Here is a 20682-nt window from a genome sequence, read left to right on the forward strand (position 1 = left end):
TTTAAAAATGGCAAATGAAGTTCAATGTTGATAAATGTAAGGTTCTGCACATGGGCAGAAGAAACGGATGTCACCAATATACACTAAATGGGGTACTGCTAGAGAAAAGTGATATGTAAAAAGACCTGGGGGTACTAGTGGACTGTAGGCTTAACTGGAGCAACCAATGCCAGTCAGCAGCTGCAAAGGCTAATTAAGTGTTGGGGTGCATTAAAAGAGGTATAGGGGCGAAGGACGAGAACATTATCCTTCCATTATATAAGGCACTTGTCAGGCATCACATGGAATACTGTGTACAGTTCTGGACACCGGTGCTCAGGAAAGATGTTGCAGTGCTTGATGGGATTCAAAGAAGGGCAACTAAACTAATTCATGGAATGAGAGGACTGAAATACCCAGAGAGACTATCCAAAGACTAGTTTTTAAATGTTTGACTTTTTCCCTGTTTTTTAGTTTTATTGGGGGTAAAAAGCTACAAAAATGATTTTAAAATGTATAGTTTTTTTTTAATATTAGTATATTTACGCTAAAATAAAGTCTGGGAACGGGTTACTCAATTTGTTTCAGATGTTTTGATATATGATATGTATGGTTTAGAATTACAGGGTGCATACGGCGACGGTTTCGGTTGGCGGCAGCTTTGGGTCCGTTTCTTTTCTATGTATATTTTTTAAATTTTATTCTGTAAATTTTTTTCTTACTTATTTTCGTAACTATTTTTTTTTTTCATCTTCTATGTCCCCCATGACATTATATAAGACCTCTGAGGGGCATTCACATGTTTTTGTTTTTTCTTTAATACACTCTTCTCCACTGTAGCTGGATCATCCATGGAAGCCGCATCCATAGGAGCCTCAGTTACAGGGAAAACATCCCCCTGTAGTGCCAATGTTCACTAACAGAGCTGATCTGGGTCTGCTAGGACCCAGCAGCCCTGCGGTAGCAGGGGAACCAGGCAGTCACATGACCATGGACTTGCGTAGTGGAAGAAGCACTTTCCCTTTCAAGTACATAGCGCTCATTGAGTGCTATGTACTCGAGAAAGGAGGAGAAGGTAGAAGGGGTTAAAAAACGCTGTTACCTTCTCCTCTGGGGTCTCAGCTGTGACTAACAGCTAAGGATCTGATCTGCTCCTGATTGCAGCAGGAGAGATTTTAATCCCGCGCTGCATTTTTGCATTTAGGTGGGATTAAAGCCCAGGCCAAGCGCTGTACAGCGCTTGGTTCTTAAGGGGTTAAAAGGTAATGTGGAAGATCTGTGAAATATACTGGGTGCCGTTTTAGAGTGTTTAATCTGGAACTGTAGCGGGTCTGAATTGCACCTTCAGAATGGAAAGTCGGAATTAAAAAAATAATAAATAAAAATAATTTAGGGTTTCTTTGTGCGAATGTTGCTAATCCTGTGGATGCAGAACAGAATCTGCTCTGATTGAATGAGCAGAGCAATGAAGGTACAAGGTTTGGGCCACACGGGTGTTCACCCGGGGACACGACAGCCACAGACAGTCAACAAATCACAGACCGACGTTTGCAGATTAAAGTTTATTGCTGAAAAATTAGGAGCCCAAATAAAGAAGTCGCGAAGTATTGATTATATGTAGCCAGAGAAGAGTAAAAGGGGAAGAACAGGAACTACAAAGGACCATACTGAAGGGGTGAAAGGAACTATAGTAGAAATAGTTTCATAGTCTATCACCCTGGCGTATGCAAAGGCCTGTTGTAGCCTCTCGTACTTATAAAGCCATAAAGGGTGATATAAAACAAAAAACAAAACAAAAACACTTACTGATTATAAAGACATCCAGATCAAGTGGTGCAAATCGATGCATCAATGGGACAATAAAGCGTTCTACAGCTACGGGCGTGTGCCCAAGGTATGGGGGGAGTCCACCCACCTGCTCTACATTTTGGTAATTTTTTTCTGGGTTGCTTCTACGTATATAAATGGAACAGGGGCAGGGAGTCACCTGTTTTTCATGCCTGGCCCTCCGGAGGGGGAGGAGAAGGCATGACTTTGGACTATTTTTGTCTCAAAAATTTTCTACATTCACGTTTGATGTGACCTGGTTTACCGCAAAAGTAACACTTGAGATTACGTTGCTTGAGTCTACCGGCGGCTTTCTCTGATCTCTCATTCAATTCTATACCTTTGGCCACCTTGAGTAAAAAGGACACCGCAGCTTGTCGCCACTCTGGCTTACAATCTTGTAGTTTCTTCTTGACAGATGGTTTAAGACCGTTCACAAATGCTAAAGCAAGCACGGTGTCACCCATTTCACCAATTCCATTATATTCCAAATCGGCCCACCTGGTCTGGAGTTTGGCAAAGAAAGACTCAATAGTCTCTCCCTTTTCCTGTACTACGTTAGTTAGGGACAGAGAAGACTCCTGTAGTTTAGTTTTAGCCCAATGCTGCAATCCTGTCATGTATAGCTGGCCGGATCCCCAATCAAGGACATTTATCTGGTCAAAGTCCTGTCCGCAATGCCTTTTCACATGGTCATTAATGATTTCACCAACAGCCTTTCCAACCTTTAGGGCAGTCAGGGGTGTCAGGTCCTGCCAGGTTGCATTGTAAACGCTTTGTATCTGTGACATTTGTCTGTAATATGGTATAGGTCTGGCAACGGGGTCCGGCAACTGCTCAATCAGTGACATCTGTTCCTGGGGAGTCCATGGTCTGTTCTCCCCCATGTTGGGGCTGGGAACAACAATTATGTCATTTTTAATGTTGACCTGGTAACCAATTCTTTGATCATATTTTTCCAATTGACCCCCATAGTCTGAAAGTGTGTTCACCAGTTCATTACACTTGGTTAGGGCTTGCTCAAGTTCTGTTTCCTTCTTCTTGACATGAAATGTCAAGACCTCCTGATCCTCAAGTGTATTTTTGAGTTGGACTTCCTTCTCCAGATTGTACTTGATCGAGAGGTCATTTTCCAGTCTCATCTGCTTTTCGGCATACAATTGTGATTGAAGCTCGTCACACTTTTTCTGCAAAGCAAAATTCTGCCACATCAACCTTTGGTTCTCTTGGGCTGTGGTTTTGGCTTCTTCCAATTTGTCTCTGGTCAGCTCTGCTAAGGTAGACAGTTCGAAAAACAAATTTGCTCTCGACATTTCAGATTTAGGAGTTTTGTCTAGGGAATAGTTAATTTCTTCCCAGGAGTTACACCAATCCTTCCAAGGGTTCCATTCTTTGTATTCCAAAGAAGAACATTCACATTTTAGAAGGAAAGCAGAATGTGTCAGTTTGGTCCACGCGTCACACAGGTTTCTCCAAGAAGGATGCGCTCTCCTATGAAACACGTTTCTTAGAGTTTCCATAAAGGCAGGTGAGACTTGAAGATTTTTTCTAAGAAGGGAAGAAAGAACATTTATCAATGTGAATACACAATTTACATAGATACGTATGAGAATACACAGGTATGGAAAGAAATAGATACAATAGAGAGAGAAGAAAAGCTTGAAAGTAACAGATGGATAGATATGGAAAGAGACATACACTATGTTGACAAAAGTATTGGGACACGCATTAGGTGATGAAATTCCATTTTATTCACATTTTTCAATACAGGGTTGGGCCCCCTTGGCCTCAATGACTGCAGTAACCCTCCTAGGCCGCTTCCCACCAAAGCGTGGACGGAGTTGCCTTCATTCCACGAGGTAAGCTTCAATTAGTGATGGGGGTTGATGGACGTATTGGGCATGCATGAATACGGTGTTTTAGTTTGTCCCAAAGATGCTCGATGGGATGGAGATCCAGCTTCAGCACTCCGAGTACAGTGAGCACTGGAGCCGGGGGAGATGTGAAGTCCCGCTTTGTGAGATAGCACACAGTGTCATACGGGAGGCAACAGATCCACAGCGGAAAGTCTGCCTCAAAACCCGCACTACTTGGTGATAGTTTAGCGTGAATGTTGCTGCAGAATTACCCCCTCATTGAGGAGAGCTGAATTCCGCAGCCATAGATGATGATACAAGTGACTTGCTGCAGAAATAAATTCCACACTGTATGTCAATTTCCGCACGGGTTTTGTGCAGATTTTTTCCACAGCTTGCGGATGAGACTTTCAAAATCTCATCACTTCGCTGTTACTGTAAATGCTGCGGATTTTACATGCATGGAAAATCCACGGCGAACCCATCCTTACAGTTTATGTAATAGACAATCATTGGTTTAACCCTTTCCAATCCAATTTGTATCCTGGCTTTCTTGGGGGCTTACTCTTTTTTCTGCCGTTATACAACGGCGCTATCTGCTGGCTAAAACCAGTACTGCATGAGGTAACACATTAGATAGGCTCCGACAGCAGAGAGGCTGGCAATATACAGTAAGAGAACCCCGACGGACGTCTTCCAACATCGGAGCTGTACAGCCTTAAATCATAATGTCTTCAGATGTCAGACAGTGGATTGGAAAGTGTTAAAGGGCCAGGATGAAAGGATTACACAGACTCAAACTACAGCAGACCTAGCAGAAAAATGTTTTTTTAAATGTCCTAAGTCTAAGGCTGGATTCAGATGAATGTATATCGGCTGGGTTTTCACGCCCAGCCGATATACGTCGTCTCTCTCTGCAGGGAGGGGGGGGGGGGAGGCTGGAAGAGCCGGGAGCAGTGCTCTGAGCTCCCGCCCCCTCTCTGCCTCTTTTTCTCCCCTCTGCACTATTTGCAATGAGGAGAGGTGGGGCTAATTCTCAGGACTTAGCCCCGCCCTCGTCCCACCTTCTTTCATTGCAAATAGTGCAGGGGCGGAGAGGAGGCAGAGAGGAGGCGGGAGCTCAGTTTCGGCTCCTGGCTCTTCCATCCTCCCCCCCTGAAGAGGAGGACACCGCATATCGGCTCAGCGTGAAAACCGAGCCGATATACAGTCGTCTGAATCCACCCTTCGGTTGTACTAAACACGGATGATTTTATTGCATATTGCGAGGTGCAGAAAACGCACATGAAAATATAAACCATTAATTAAAACGGGTCTACTTATAAGTGAGATTTTTCTCCCACAGTGATGCTGTGAGAGAAGACTTGCAGCAGGTCCTATTTTTTAGGGCAATATCGGCAATTATTTCCCATGGAAGTAAAAAATAAATAAAGTTTGCATCGCACTCGCATGCAGGTGCTTTTTTTTCATGGAAGTACATGCGATTCTTGTTTTTCCTATAGAGATAATATATCATTTTCACAAAAACGCATCTTCCGCGATGCGATACGTTTTTCTTATAAAATGCATTGCGCTTGCAGGGAAAAAAAATTGCAGGAATACAAGCGTGATATCAGGCTGGCCGTGTACATACGGCCTTATCACTTCTTTTACTCCAGTTTGTTATTGTGACATGACCTTCCCATATTTGTACTATAACTCAGTCTGCCTTCCCCACAGATCCCACCCAAGGACAGAGTATGGCGCAGCTCACGTTCTTATAAACAGTTTCTTTGTGCTTCACCAAGGTTATTATCTTTATAGCCTGATCTGCTCCATGAAACCTTTCCAATGCAGAAGTCAGTCAGGTGATCCCTCTTGGCCATGCAGCTTCAGGAATGTTGTGTTAACAAGCCTAGGCCGCATTGTGAAGACTGCTAGTGGGACTGAAAAATAATTAAAGGGGTTGTCCCGCGGCAGCAAGTGGGGGGTATACACTTCTGTATGGCCATATTAATGCACTTTGTAATGTACATTGTGCATTAATTATGAGCCATACAGAAGTTATAAGAAGTTTTTCACTTACCTGCTCCGTTGCTAGCGTCCTCGTTTCCATGGAGCCCGTCTAATTTTCGGCATCTAATGGCCAAATTAGACGCGCTTGCGCAGTCCGGGTCTTCTTCTTTTCTCAATGGGGCCGCTCGTGCAGGATGCCGGCTCTGTGTAGCTCCGCCCCGTCACGTGCCGATTCCAGCCAATCAGGAGGCTGGAATCGGCAATGGACCGCACAGAAGCCCTGCGGTCCACCGAGGGAGAAGATGCCGGCGGCCATCTTCAGCCGGTAAGTAAGAAGTCACCGGAGCGCGGGGATTCAGGTAAGCGCTGTGCGGTGTTCTTTTTTAACCCCTGCATCGGGGTTGTCTCGGGCCGAACGGGTGTGGGGGGGGGGAGGTTGAAAAAAAAAAACCCGTTTCGGCGCGGGACAACCCCTTTAAGGGCTCATTCATACTAGCTTTCTCCTTTCCATGGTTGACACTGTTGCCTTGCAGTGCTGGGGTACTAGGCTCAAATCTCTTTTAGGGTAACATCAAATTTGAAAAACTCCATACTGCCATTATCCTTGGTCAGATTTGAACCTACAAGTCCAGCAGTGCTAGCTAACAACTGAGCCACCACACCTTGTAACACTAGGGTTCTAGGTTCATGTCTGTCTATAGACATCTGCATGGAGGTTGTACGTTCTCTTTGTGTTTATTCTTTTTGCTCTTCTATTTCTCAGTTACTAGTAGCTCAGTTATTAGTTGGTATATGAAACCTGTTTCCTTTTATCCTGCCCTTTGTTTCCTCTCCTAAAACCTTGTAGGGCTTGGCCCTCTAAAAAAACTTTTAGTCACATCCTTCTTCCGCCTCAATTTAAAACCATTAGTCAGTCCCGCCATGAACCAATTCACCTTAATAACGGACATAGCCTCCATAGATGCATTCCACAACCAATAAAATAATGTTCCTTCTCTGTCTTTATCTGTCCTTATGTTACCTAAGGACTCTGCCCAATTCATCCACTCCTGCCATGCAGCCACGTACACCACCACTGTACCCGGCATCAATGAAGCACTGATCAGGTGATCTGCTGCTTCTTGACCAAGTTCCAAAGCCGAGACAGGCATGTAGTCCCCTCTTCTGCTCCCAGAGCCAATTCTCGAAAACTGTCCCACTGAAACTGAGAGAAAGCATCCGCTATTGAGTTCTTCACACTCGGTGAACCGCCACCACCCACATGTTCAAAGACAAAGCTTGTAACACCAATTGACGTAACAAGCTTACCACTGGGGGGGAGAAGCTGTTAAGCTATTGATGGCCTGTACTACCTCCATATTGTCACATTGAAATCACACTTTCTTCTTCCTTAGGCTGTCACCGAATAAATTCACCGCAACAGTAAGGCCTAGTGCCCACGGCCGTGACGGGCTCCGCAAACGGAATTCCACAGCGGAGCCCGTCACGGCACCCTCCCCCCCCCCCCCTCCAGAGACCCCATACTTATCTCCAGATCCGCCACTCACACTAACAATTTAACAATTCCGCTTTAACCCTATCCAGGTACCTATTTAGGTACGACACCATCTCTTACAGCCTTACTGGCATCTTCTCTTTTTCTAGAAGTAGATGGTCCCTTTGCCTTATCTCTCTTTAAGTTCAAGTGTGCTTAAATCTACAATTTCCCCCAAATTTGCACTCTCCGTTTGCCCCTGCGGGCTCCCAGACACCAAACGTCCACTGGTGCTCGCTCCCCCAGCACCCCTGTGAAAGGGCTGCCCGTACCTCACCAGTGCCATCACCCTCAACCACAGGCCTATGTCCTTATAATCCCATCTTATACTAGGCCACACTGCTTCTCTCTGCCTAAACTGTTCATCATAGCGCAGCCACGTTTGTCCTCTATACACCCTATATGCCTCCCCAATAGAATCCAAGTATCAGAAAAGTGCTGAACAATTTTCCAGCACCTTTTCCCTCGGGACTTGCTTCTTCTCTGGTTGCGATCTACTCATGACTGATGTCACAAACGGCTCTTCGTCTCCACGCACTGTTTAGGCTGAGCCCCTTTCTTCAGGGCCAATAGCCAGGGGGACTTAGCAGACAGCCGGCATACTAGCTGCAAAGAAGTGGCTGCACGGACCAGTGAGAGAGCGGAGCCACAGCATTACTGCAGGGGGATTCCTCCTGCGCCACCAACATCACACTGGAAGCGGATGGGGGATGGCTGCTCCAGGGTAGCTGCTGCGTGTGTATTGTTTTTGTGCCTGGGCTGGAGGGTTAGGGTTCCTTTTCCTGTTAGGCTTCTACATTTACAGCTAATAATGTAAGTCTAATAGGAAAACGAACCCTAACCCTCCAGCCCAGGCACAAAAGCAATACATATGCTACTATGACCTTTCCTAATTCTGCCAATCGGGAGCTAGGGGTGTTCCTACATTCAAGCCCTGTCAAACCCCTAGCTTCCGGTGGTGACAAGGTGCAATAGTACCTGCTCCACCTTTTCATCAGTCTTACATTCCACTTCCCTGTTAACCCCAGCATGCCCCTAATCCTCCGCCTACAGCCCTGTGGGTCTTGCTTTGGCGCTCACTTTCCGCAGCAAATCTGTCCTGTGTAGACATAGTCTAACAGCTGCATGTACACTACAGTGTATCAGAGTGACTCGTATTGGAGTTCTCTTTGTAACAAACCATGTACCTGCATTTAGAAGGATTATGAAACGGTAAAGGTGTGCATTCGCTGACAGTAAATAAAGACCTTAAAGGGGTTGATCCCCCTTCTAGCTGTTTTGCAGACTGCTTAGTTGTATTGTCAAGGAGCAAGATCAGTTCAGATTATGCTTTAAAGAAAGCACGACAATATGGTAGGTTCAACAATAATAATTTATTTAAATTAAGTGATAATCAAGCACAGTGCTTAATAATTGTCCTACTTCTGTAAGTTATTATATCTATATACAAAGGATAAAGGTTGCAGCTTACATCCCAAAGTACAGTGGTGCCTTGACATAACAGTTTAATCCGTTCCGAGGCGGAGCTCTTAAGCCGCAAAACGCGTATGTCAAGGCAGTTTTCCCCGTTGAAATGCATTGAAACGCCATTAATGCGTGCCAATGGGGAAACTAACTGCAAGTTAACAAAAAAAAAAATATATCAATACTCACCTACCGCCGGCATTCCCCGATGATTTGCAGTGCTGCTGCAGGCTGTCGCTCCCTCCTCCACGTCGACAGAGCATTGCTTTCTGGATGCGGGGCTTGAGTGCCCCGCCTCCAGCAAGCTAATGTTCTGATTGATTATTCCAGCTCCGCCTTTCATTGGCTGACACAGCGCTGAGTTAACCAATCAGAGCATTAGCTTACAGAAAGCAAATGCTCTGGGTCAGGGTGGAGGAGAGAGCAACAGCCTGCAGCAGCGCCGCAGAACATCACAAGGACGAAATACCAGCGACAGGTGAGTATAGATCCTCCCTGAGCCTCAGCTTGCGAGTTTTTTGACTTGCAAGCAAGCTTGTACCCCGAATTTTTGCTCGTAAACCAAATTTGAGAAAGAGCCTGCTCACAAGTCAAAAAAACTCGCAAGCTGAGGCACTCGGAAGCCGAGGTACCACTGTATAAGGATTACAAGTTCCATCAATCATTAGCCAAGTATAAGGGTTACATCTTATATCACATCATTAGCTAAGAGGTTACAGTTTACAAGTTACCAGGAACATCACTGGGAAATCGACTCTGAACTAACAAGGGAGGAGGCCAAGAAGTGCTAAGACAGAGTATCTTCTCCAGTAGACCGCCAGCCATGACTCCTCCTCATCCCATGATCAAAGGTTCTCCTCACTTCTAGGGGGTTCAACACTACTATACAACCTTTGTGTAGTGGCCGGCGCTTGTAACTGCAGGCGCAGCTCGCGTTGATTTCAATAAGAGCCGTGCCTGCAGATACAAGTGCCGGCCACTACACGAAGGTCGGCACAGAGACTTCCACTGCTTTAGCTCCAACCCTCTTTGTATTTGCGGCACTAACCGCATGCGTCCACTCAGCTGATTGGTCGGCATCCCAAGCGGCAGACCCCAGACGATCAACTATTGATAACCTATCCTAAGAATAGGTCGTCAATAGTATTCTCCCTGGAAAACCCCTTTAAAATGCCTCTTCCCAGAAATAAGCTCAACTTTCTGCCCAAGATAAGATATATCTTAAGTCCATCCACATTTAGGATGTTGCAGTTGGGTGCATACACCGATAAATACTTTTCCCCCAGAAATGACTGTTTACCTTTAGCTCTCTGTCCAGAACAATGATGGTTCAAAGGTCATCTCAGAAATAATTACATTCAGTCTATTCCTGACGGAAGGAATTGAAATGAAATTGAATCTATATAATTATACATTCAGTATTTCCCTGGCGTCTGTACATTGCGCAGTGGCCTGGGTTGGCACTACAGGTTAAAGGGGTTGTCCCGTTGTGACAAGTGTATGTATGCACTTCTGTATGGCCATTACAATGCACTTTGTAATATACTATGTGCATTGTAAATGAGCCATACAGAAGTTATATACTTACCCCTTTGAGTGGAAGCCCTGCATGATCAGGATGGCCAGACAGTGAGAGGGTTGAGTTGGGAAAGAAGGTGATTGGTGGGGTGACGTAGGAAACGGAGAGTGATAGAAGGGGTTAAAAGGGGGTAGCTTGAGCGGGAGCACCATTTTAGGACAGTTACAGGCAGTTTGAGGAGCCCACCCTCCCTCCCGAGGGTTGTGTTTATACTCCCATCTCTGGTATAGGTTTAACGTCTGGTGCTGTGGGATTTGGCTAGTCGGGGCGGTTATCGCTCCCGGCCTCATGTTATATATTCTTTAAGCCACTGGGTAGGATGATTGTGGGCAAGGTCCGATTTTCCATCAAGAAATTATTTAAGTACCAGATTTTGTGGCTCCAAGGCTTCCCCCCCCCCCCCCCCCCCCACCCCCCCCCCCATCCGTCTCAGTGGTTAAAAAAGGAAGGTTTTCTTAATGTTAAAAGATTAATAAATGGCTGCTGTGGCCAAATTATCCGAAGACTTTTGTGTTGAGTCATTTTTAAGGTAAAGGTGGGTTGGCTACAGAACGGCTACTCGGGCCGACCCTGATCATGCCGTTTATAGGACTCACCCAACTGAAGAGAACTGAGTACAGTAGTAAGCCTATTAACATGCAGTATTCTTCCTGCCCAAATGGCATACCGGATCCTTTTTACGGGTTCTTTGGGACTCAAAGCCTTACAAAAGGAAAATGATTCACACATTAGCTCCAGACGTGAAGAGGAGTAAGTCAGATGGGTGGTAAGATAGAAAGGTCTTACCTGCAACAGCTGCTTTTGTGAAGCTGTGGTTTTACTTGCGCCCTCGCTCTCCCACTTCTTGGTCCGGAGGTTGGCGGTGGTCTTTTAGGCTTGAGTCCTCGGCACCAATTTTGTCAGTGAAATATCCCTAGTATGTCATCAGGCGCCCAAATCGGAGTGAATCTGCAGATTCAAAAGAAGAATTAGGTACCAGCTGGTAGAGAGAAAATGGCCCTTCGCCCTCTGATCATAGTCTACAGACTATCTCTGGGTTAATTGCATCTTAAACAGCTCAACACATAATTAAAGGGATGTTGATTCCATGCCAAATATTACATACATGTTTATATTCCAAGTCTGTTCCTTACCTGTCAGTTCACAGTCTACTCTCAGTATGGGACTTTCCCTATTTGTCAACTCATTTCTATATTGTTATCATAGTTATATATATTGTATCTCATGTATCACCTGCAGCTTTATCATATCCGCCTCATAATTCTCAGCTGTTTATTAGTACATGAGGTTATCCTGCCCAGTTCTTGTAGGATATGGTTACAGCAGCCCACAGGTATCATTCTAATGGGTATTACAAGAAAATGGACACTCATTTAAAGGTAATAGAATGTAAAGGTAATATCACACACATGGAATCATCAACAATTTCCCTCACACAGCAGTAGAAGTCACTGATATGTAAAACACACGGCATGTGTGTGCGCTGCGATTAAGAAAAAATCCCATATGACATAATAGGCGATTCCTCACGAGAAAGCGCCCAAAAATCAGACCTGCTGCGATTTCTCCATCTCACAGCACGTCCTGTGAAGTCAGGGTGTTATTTGCACACACAAGTTCTGTCCGTATCGCTATCGCCCGTGTGAATGCACCCTCAGACTCTCCGCAGGGCGATGCAGCGAGGCCGACTCTCCCTTTGAGGGTATACTCACAGGTATTGATATGAAAACCGCCTTGCGATATCGAATAAAATCATGATCATGTGACTTTTGCAAATTGCAACATTCTTGCATTTTTGCAGCTTCATGCAGCCCCATAGAGCTCATCAGCTACAATATCACACTGTGATCGGGTTAGATTTATCACCACCCGACTACGCTGCTCCTTATCACAGCCTGGAAATTGTGCATTCGCATGCAGCCCCCATAGGATATCAGCTGTGGCGGTCATACACAATGTCACACTTTCATCGCAGCATGCAATAATAGAGGTCGGTAAAACCTCCGGCCTTAAAGGGATGTGTCAGATTTGTGTACATCTGCCAACCTACATCGCATACAGCAAACTTCGTCAGCGCCATTTTTACTAGAACGCACCATCTGGTTGTGCCTTACCAAATACTTGAGCAGCACATTCCAGAATCATCATCAGAGGTCGGCTCTTCGCATGCAATACCTGGCAAAAGGTGTGGATCGCTGCAACAGGGCCAGAACTGGGGAGAGGGGGCAGGTAACGCGCCCCTCTACGATTTTCTTAAAGGGCCCCTCTCCCTAAAGTTTACAGGCTTCAATATTAAGGCAGAAGCAAACACTCTGCACCCTCCAGCCCACTGGGTTTGCCCCCCATGGTTATTATTTACCTTCTCCTCCAGCTGGGGGTCACTGGGTGGTCTCCAATGTCCTGTTGTATATAAGTGCACAGAGGACTATATTTGCAGGGAGAAGCACAAAGCATTGGGTTATTTCCACTGCGCCCCTCCTACTCTTCCTCTCATGCAAAACACTAAATAACTTTGCTTAACCCCTTAATGTCACACCATTTTTGTCTGTTGCTACCGATTAAAGTTGTTTATTTTCACTTCCTTCCGCTCCCCGCATTAACACAGCTGTAACTTTTTTTTTAGGTAACAGAAAAGGGGTCTGTTTTATGTGGTTTTTAGAAGCTGTTTTAGTGCAGATTGTCTAGTCAGAGTCCCGGCCCGCTGGCGGATCCTCTGCTGGGCAACTCCAACTGATTGTTATGATTATGGTAATATAAAATATGTTGATCAGGATGGGTCATCAATCGTTGAGTGGTATTGCTCCCCACTGATCAGCTGATTGAAGTGATAGTGGTGCTTGGGTCGAGCGCTGCTGTCACTTCAGTCCATGCCAGGCACAGCGCCGTACATTCTATAGTGGCCATGCCTGGTATTGCGGTTCTATCCCATTGACTCGCGCCACATGATGAGTGGTTCTGTTGTCACTGCCCTGTGAAGAGGCTGCAGTGCTCCACTGTTCAATCAGGTGATCGGTGGAGGTCAGCCACTTTGGATCAACTGCTGATGACCTATCCTCATCAATAGTTTCATAATGCATCATTTTAAACCCCTTTAAATTATGTTGTGAATTCTGACAGCAGATCTAGGGGGCCATCGTATGCTGCAGTCGGTCCCCCTAGTGGTGGTACGAGGGACAATGACAGCTCAGCGATATGTTCAGGACATCCTGCAGCCACATGTGTTCCTCTCATGGCGGCTTCCAAGAGGCATTTCCCAGCAGGATATTTCTCACCCGTACACACAAGGGGGTCACAGGAATGTCTCCACAACTCCCGTGGCTGCCCGGTCACCATACTTATCACCAATAGAACATATATGGGAACTTCTACAGCCTAATAATTTTCACGATCTAGAGGCTCTGTTACAGTAAATGTGGAGCGATATGCCGCAGGATACCATACAGAACCTGTATGCCTCCATAACTGCCCGTATCACATCTTGTATCCAAGCTAAAGGGCGGTACAACAGGGTACTAGAACCTCCATGCCCCCTGTATCACATCTTGTATCCAAGCTAAAGGGCGGTACAACAGGGTACTAGAGCATCCATGCACCCTGTATCACATCTTGTATCCAAGCTAGAGGTGGAACAACAACAGGGTAGTAGAGCCTCCATGCCCACCCGAATTACATCTTTTAACCCAGCTAGAGGCAACCCAACAGGGCTTGTATCCAAACTAGAGGGGGCCCAGCAGGGTACTAGAGCCTCCATGCCTCCCGTATCACATCTTGTATCCAAACTAGAGGGGGCCCAGCAGGGTACTAGAGCCTCCATGCCCACCTGTATCACATCTTGTATCCAAGCTAGAGGTGGTACAACAGGGTCATGGACTGAATGATATATATATATTTATTTAAGTGATGTTTGAATTATTACCTACGCCACAGAGTAGGCATGGAATGTACTAGATAAACCACGTGACGGTGAGCTTTTAGCCACGAGCAGGGACACATATGTTGAGATGAGATAAGATGCGCTACTTGGACTTCTGTCAAGAAGGTCAGAATGTATCCAATGAATGCAATTTAATGTCTAAAGTAACCAATCAGATGTGGGACTGAAAAGCATCCAATGATGTTTTAATACCCCAATGTATGGGGGCTGTAAGTAAAGCTGCCTGATTGCGGTCAGGTAGGAATATTTTACTGAAGCCATACTTGTGTGGGCTCTGTTATTTCATTCCTCCATCATATGACGTCATTCTCTGGTAACACCACGCTTGTGCAGTCTGGTGGCATTTTACCGCAACAGAGTGTATATAGGTTTTTACCAAATGATAACAGTTTCTTGAAAGCAAACACATATTTGCCACCATCTTTTTGTTCTTACAGAGCTCTTCTTTCCTGTTGTTTGCAGCTTCCAGCCAAGTAATTTCAAGGCCTTGTGGGGGATGACTACATTGTAGAAGAGCCTAAGGAGGGGAGAGGTGATTGCAGATCATAGACTCTGAGTTTAAAGTGAACCCTGGGGTTGTCTCTGCATCTTTACATAAGATGACGCAGATAAATACCTGCGAGTTCTCCTCCTCTGAACAGTCCCTGCCGGTCTTCGAATGAACTCTCACTGCTGCCGTCTCGCTGGTTTTGTCTTTGGTGGAAGCAGCGAATGTTAAGAATTACCTGCACATATTTATGTGTGTGCAAAACCAATGAGCGCTCAGTGGACTCGGCAACCAATGAGCGCACTTTGGAAGGGGGGGGGGTCAAAATTTCAAATACATTCCCACAAAAAAAAATTAATGTGCCTATTTAGCCTATGACCGATATTCTGGCCCGTGTGAACGCTACCAACAATTCTTTGAGCAATCGCAAAATTGGACAAGTGGACAACAATCTCCCAGTGCACTTTAACGACTATTTCAAGCGACTTTCCAGATGAAGCCACACAGGCGAATGCAGATTTTGGTCTATGAATGCTCTGCATAATTCCGTGCGTAATACGGCCCTGCCTGCGTATTTTTGTGTGTATTTATGCACGCTTAAAAAACATGAGTCGGGGGCGTGGCCTGGATGTTGGTAATGGCGGACGCATAGAAGTGCGGCTCTGTTCAACAGTAACCTAAAGCAACTCTCAGCAACTTCTGAGGACCGGTAAACTTGCCTGAAGAAAACCGGAGGGCAACCTGATCAGTAAGCTGACAAGAAGCTTTAAAAGCAGGACAAAAGAGGCTGACGGACTTCTTTCTGGCACATGGGGGTGAGGGAGATCAGGAAATGCAAGCCATGGCCACTACAGAGTGCCAACAGGAGCCAGAGGCACCAGATCGAGGAGGCCTCCAGGTCAGAAGAAGTGGTAAGAGGGCTTCCCCCTGTCCCTCATCTCCTAAAAAACTCCAAGGCTCAGTCTCCAGAGAAGGCATGCTCAGTGCTGCAAGCAGGGAAAGAAGAGAAGTCTGTGCTGCAAAGCATGGGAAGTAGAAGAAGGGGGACCGATTGCCCATCATTCCTACAAGCTGCACAGAGGGGAGAAGGAGAGGATTCACCTTCTCCAAGACAAAGCCCAGAGAAAAGGAAGCCTAGAAGAGAGGAGAATAGCCACAGGACTCTATTGCACAGGAAGATGGAGAAGAAGAGGAGGGGATTGACCGCATTATCAACATAGAATGCTCCAGCCAGGCAGCCTCTGAGTTTTTCATTAGGAACATGGTGCTGGCATTAAGGGGATCACTGAAGAGTGATATTGCTGCAATGAACAACAGGGTCATCTCTGACATATCAGGATTAGGAGGAAGAGTTTATCACGTAGAGGTAAAAACTAGTGAAATAACGAGCTCCCATAACGAGCTGATAGACGCTCACTACAAGCTGACAGAGGACTTTGAGGCTCTTAGATATAAACTGGCAGATCTTGAAGACCACAACAGGCAAAACAACCTTAAATTCAGAGGAATTGAGGAATCTGTGAGACGCGAAGAATTGCACACTTTTGTTCAGAACCTCTTAAAAACCTTGTTGCCAAAATCTAGCCCTGCTGAGCTTACATGGGACAGAATCCACAGGCTCCCTAAGCCTAAAAATATCCCGAAAAAGTACCAAGAGATGTGATAGCAAGAGTGTATTTTTCAACATAAACAAGGAGGTAATTGTTACGTCCGCTTGGCACACAAAAGCGCAACTCCACAAGTGGGACGCAAACGAGTTGCTATGGGAATAAATCATATTCCAGAAAATTTCACTGATTTCCTCCAGATTGGTAATAATGAGAAGCTTCATGCATGAATATATGTATTTGAACTGACAGCTGTTATCCGTCAGCCCCCAATACTCTTCTGATTTATTCAAAGGAAGCACAATAAAATATAATGGATCGTGATGCACCAATTACATGCACGCCCCCCCAACATCATAACAACTAATGATTGGCCCAGTATGTAATGCCGCTAATAATTAAAATATGTTTATGTCCCAGGTGTATGTCGTTATATGAACATGTAATTCCTATATACCCAAGTAGCATAGACTTTATGAATATTCCAATCCGAGAGAAGGAATGCAGTCAGAAATAAAAAGTTCCTCCCCTTGATAGCTAGCGCTGGGAAAATGCGGAGGGGTTAGCTTTAACATTATACTTGTACATACCAAGGCATGATATTGAGCTCATTAACCATTTAACTGCTAGCTATTTCCTATAAAGGTGGATACATATATATATATATATATATATGCCTAGGCTGATATAAGAGACACATTTATATTATTATTACTACAACAGTGTCCATAAAAAAAAACACTAACCCACACATATGGTGCTTGCACGGATCAATTGCATCTCATCTCTCCAGGAGGATGAATGGACAACTTTCCCTAACTGATCAGGGAAAGAGGGAAACCCCTGGCTAAAAGCGGAGTCATCGCCTCGATAAAGGTGCCTCCACTGTTTTCTTCTAATGACCTAGCTATCCCTGATCAGGGAGCTAGAGAGATGCATTAAACAGACACACAGGACACGGCACTGTATTGACATACCAAACACAGAACAGGACTAGACATAGGAAACATGTCTGGCAACCAGCACAGACATATTCAAAACACTGTTCACACCAAACATACAACAGATAGTGCATGCAACAAGAACCCCACCCGGAGCTCACATGCAAGTGGATGAAATACCTGCCGCAGGCAGCACCAGCATGGAAATCTTCTCAGAATGGAGAGCGCTAATTCTCAACTCCACCGGCTCCGTAACAAACTGGATCATCTCACAGAGGGTACTACCACTAACCGTGATGACCACGAGTGGTCTCTCAAGATGACGAACAGGAATCCAGTAACGGTCCACCGAAGCTTGTTGGACGAAGTTGCTGGCAGAGCCGGAATCCAGGAAGGCTGCCACTGACACTTGGATACCAGAAAGAACCAAGGTTACAGGTAAGCTCAGCCTAGGAGAGGAGCAATCCTCCCCTAGGGTAGCCTCTCCAACTGACCCTAGGTGGAAAAGTTTCCTGGTTTGATGGGATAAGCACAAACTCATTTATCTCTCCATCGGACGGCTCCGATATTCCACGAGTCTGTCATTATACCGGGAGTCTGTCATTATAACCAGACTACTTTCTCTGTGAACCCTTCCCATGCTGCGATCTACAAAGATTGTGGCAGGGAAGGGGTTAACAGCGAGGATTGCTGCTCCGATGCATCCCCATTGTTGCAGCGGGCGGCTGGCTACCAGTGACAGCCAGTGCCCGCTGCCGGATAGCGCAGGATCTCTTCTGATCTTGCGCTATCCACAGGACATAAGTGTATGCCCTGTTGCAGGAAGTACCCTGCTGCCAAGATGTAAACTTACCCCCTCGTGCTGGAAGGGGTTAGGGACCAGGCTGTTTTGTACCCTGAGGAGCAGACACCTTATGGATTTTATCCATGTGATGGTTTTACTACCCTATTTTTTCCTTCAGCTGTCAGTTATTTTTTCAGTTCTTTTCCCCATGACATTTAAGGGCGCCCACCCACTGGCGTTTTTTTTCACTGCGAAATTCGCAGGTTTTTTTTTTCTGCAGGGGGTCTATGGGACTTGTAATGTAAAAATTGCGATCGCGCAAAATCGCAATTTACCGCGATATTGCGATTTTAGCTTTGCATGTCCCATAGCCCAAAGACCCCTGCAGAAAAAAAAAAACCGCTGCGAATTTCGCAGTAAAAAAACGCTAGTGGGTGGGCACCCTAAGGGCGCCCACCCACTGGCGATTTTTTTTGCCTGCGAAATTCGCAGCATTTTTTTCTCTGCAGGGGTCTATGGGACTTGTAATCTTAAAATCGCGATCGCGCAAAATCGCAATTTACCGCGAAATTGCGATTTTAACATTACAAGTCCCATAGACCCCTGCAGAGAAAAAAATGCTGTGAATTTCGCAGGGGAAAAAAAAATCGCCAGTGGGTGGGCGCCCTAAGGCTAGTTTTTTTATTTTTTCACTGACTTTTTTTTCTGTTTTTTTTAGTTTTATTGGGAGTAAAAAGCTAGAAATAGGATTTTAACATTTATAGTTGTTTTCTTAAATTAGTAGATTTACGCTAAAGTAAAGTATGGGAACGGGTTCCTCATTTTCTTTCAGGCGTTTTGATATATAATATGTATGGTTTGGGTCAATTTCTTTATGTATATATTTTTTCATTTTATTCTGTAATTATTTCTTCCTTATTTTTGTAACTTTTTTCTTTCATCTTCTGTGTCCCCCATGACATCATACAAGACCTCTGAGGGGCATTCACATGTTTTTGTTTCTTTTTTATTACACACTTTTTCACTGTAGCTGGATCATCCATAGGAGCCGCATCCATAGGAGCCCCAGTTGCAGGGAAAACATCCCCCTGTAGTGACAGTAGTCACAAATAGAGCTGATCTGGGTCTGCTAGGACCCTGCAGCTCTGCGGTAACAGGGAAACCCAGCGGTCACATGACCGCCGGTTCGCCTAGTGGAAGAAACACGTTCCCTTTTAAGTACATAACACTCATTGAGTGCTGTGTACTTGGGAAAGGAGAAGAAGTAGAGGGGGTTAAAAAACACATCTACCTTCTCCTCTGGGGTCTCAGCTGATTGCAGCAGCAGAGGTTTTAATCCAGCACCATTCAGGGTTTCTTCATGTGAATGTTGCTAATCGTGTGGATGCAGAACAGAATCTGCTCTGATTGAATGAGCAGTGCAATGAAGGTACAAGATTTGGGCCACACGGGTGTTCTCCCGGGGACACGACAGCCACAGACAGTCAACAAATCACAGACCGACGTTTGCAGATAAAAGTTTATTGATGTAAAATTAGGAGCACAAATAAAGAAGTCACAAAGTATTGATTATATGAAGCCAGAGAAGAGTAAAAGGGGAAGAACATGAACTACAAAGGAACATACTGAAGGGGGGAAAGGAACTATAGTAGAAATAGACTATGAAACTATCACCCTGGCGTATGCAAAGGCCTGTTGTAGCCTCTCGTACTTATAAAGCCACAAAGGGTGATATAAAACAGTAAAAAATATAAAATTAATAAAAAAAAACAAAAACACTTCAATAAACACTTTACTTTGTGATTATAGACATCCAGATACAAATTGATGCATCAATGGGACAATAAAGCGTTATACAAATATTTGGTAATGGATTTCCGGCTATAAACAGGGATTCCAATAGAAAACTTCAGTCTGAGGTATTGGAATGCATTTGGTTTTAAGAAACAAAGATAACTTTTAGGGTTTTCCCTGACAGATGTTCCCATCCTATCATGTGGGAAAGGAATGATTTTGGACTAAAAGCCCCTAATTTTCTGACCCTCCCAAATTAAGTGGAAGAATAAACCAGGAGCCGAATGACATTTCGGGCTGAGATCAGGAGTACTTGGCTGTGGTGCAGTAGGTTCTAAGCAGTATCTACAGCTGGGTGGCTCGGTCTCCATAATTGGTAAAGACTAATTTAGAAGTCTCCGCGGCCAAGAGACATTGCTCGTGCATCGTGTTGTCATAATCTGCCTCCTGATTTAGGCTAAGGTCATAATCTAATTTGCCCCTGGATTTCATAAATGTTTGTCCGCGTTCTTCTTGAGTGGAGGTTGGTTCTTGTAGATCAAAAAAGGACAAGAGTCCGCAGCAGCAGGAAAATCTCTGCAAAACAATACCAAGACATAGCAATTAATTTCCAATTCTCATAATCTGGTTTGGAAGGTTAATTAATAAACTCTGGACAAACATTTAGTACGGAGTCATTTCTTCTGTTCTTCACGCCCCATGACATCACCGTACTGTAAGCTAGAGGTCCTGTTAGCTTTGGAGAACCCTCTGGTATGTCACTGGTGCTCTCCTAACCCTCCAATGTGTTGAATCTGTTGCAAATATCTATTAGGGTATACAGACCTCATGGAGGGGCCCCGTGCTCATGGCCCCCTACGCTAACAATAGCAGAAACTAGCTCCAACTCTGGAGAACTTGG

The 20682-nt window shown here is 45.0% G+C and overlaps 2 protein-coding genes across 7 annotated transcripts in view; both read right to left on the reverse strand.

The window, feature by feature from the left end:
• Positions 1-1526: 1526 nt before the first annotated feature.
• Positions 1527-12813, reverse strand: LOC136611074 (uncharacterized). 4 transcript variants are annotated; one of them, XM_066590322.1, is made up of 3 exons: positions 12594-12804; positions 11021-11182; positions 1527-3354 (listed from the first exon to the last, which is right to left on the reverse strand). In XM_066590322.1, the coding sequence occupies exon 3, from the start codon at positions 3324-3326 to the stop codon at positions 2019-2021; it is 1308 nt and encodes a 435-aa protein (XP_066446419.1). In that variant the 5' UTR covers positions 3327-3354; positions 11021-11182; positions 12594-12804; the 3' UTR covers positions 1527-2018. The 4 variants fall into 4 exon arrangements, 3 of the variants coding, with proteins under 3 accessions (XP_066446419.1, XP_066446420.1, XP_066446418.1); XM_066590323.1 differs by lacking the exon at positions 12594-12804 and adding an exon at positions 11468-11487; XR_010790215.1 differs by lacking the exon at positions 1527-3354 and adding an exon at positions 10837-10936 and having other exon boundaries at positions 12594-12813.
• Positions 12814-19499: 6686 nt separating this feature from the next.
• Positions 19500-20682, reverse strand: part of LOC136611072 (E3 ubiquitin/ISG15 ligase TRIM25-like) — a 30441-nt gene continuing 29258 nt past the window's right edge. For all 3 annotated transcript variants that reach the window (XM_066590320.1, XM_066590317.1, XM_066590319.1), the window contains exon 3: positions 19500-20357. The gene's annotated coding sequence lies outside the window, so the exon portion shown is untranslated. The remainder of the gene's footprint in view (positions 20358-20682) is intronic.

The sequence above is a fragment of the Eleutherodactylus coqui genome, chromosome 2 (genome assembly GCF_035609145.1).
Source record: "Eleutherodactylus coqui strain aEleCoq1 chromosome 2, aEleCoq1.hap1, whole genome shotgun sequence".
Classification (NCBI taxonomy): Eukaryota; Metazoa; Chordata; class Amphibia; order Anura; family Eleutherodactylidae; genus Eleutherodactylus; species Eleutherodactylus coqui.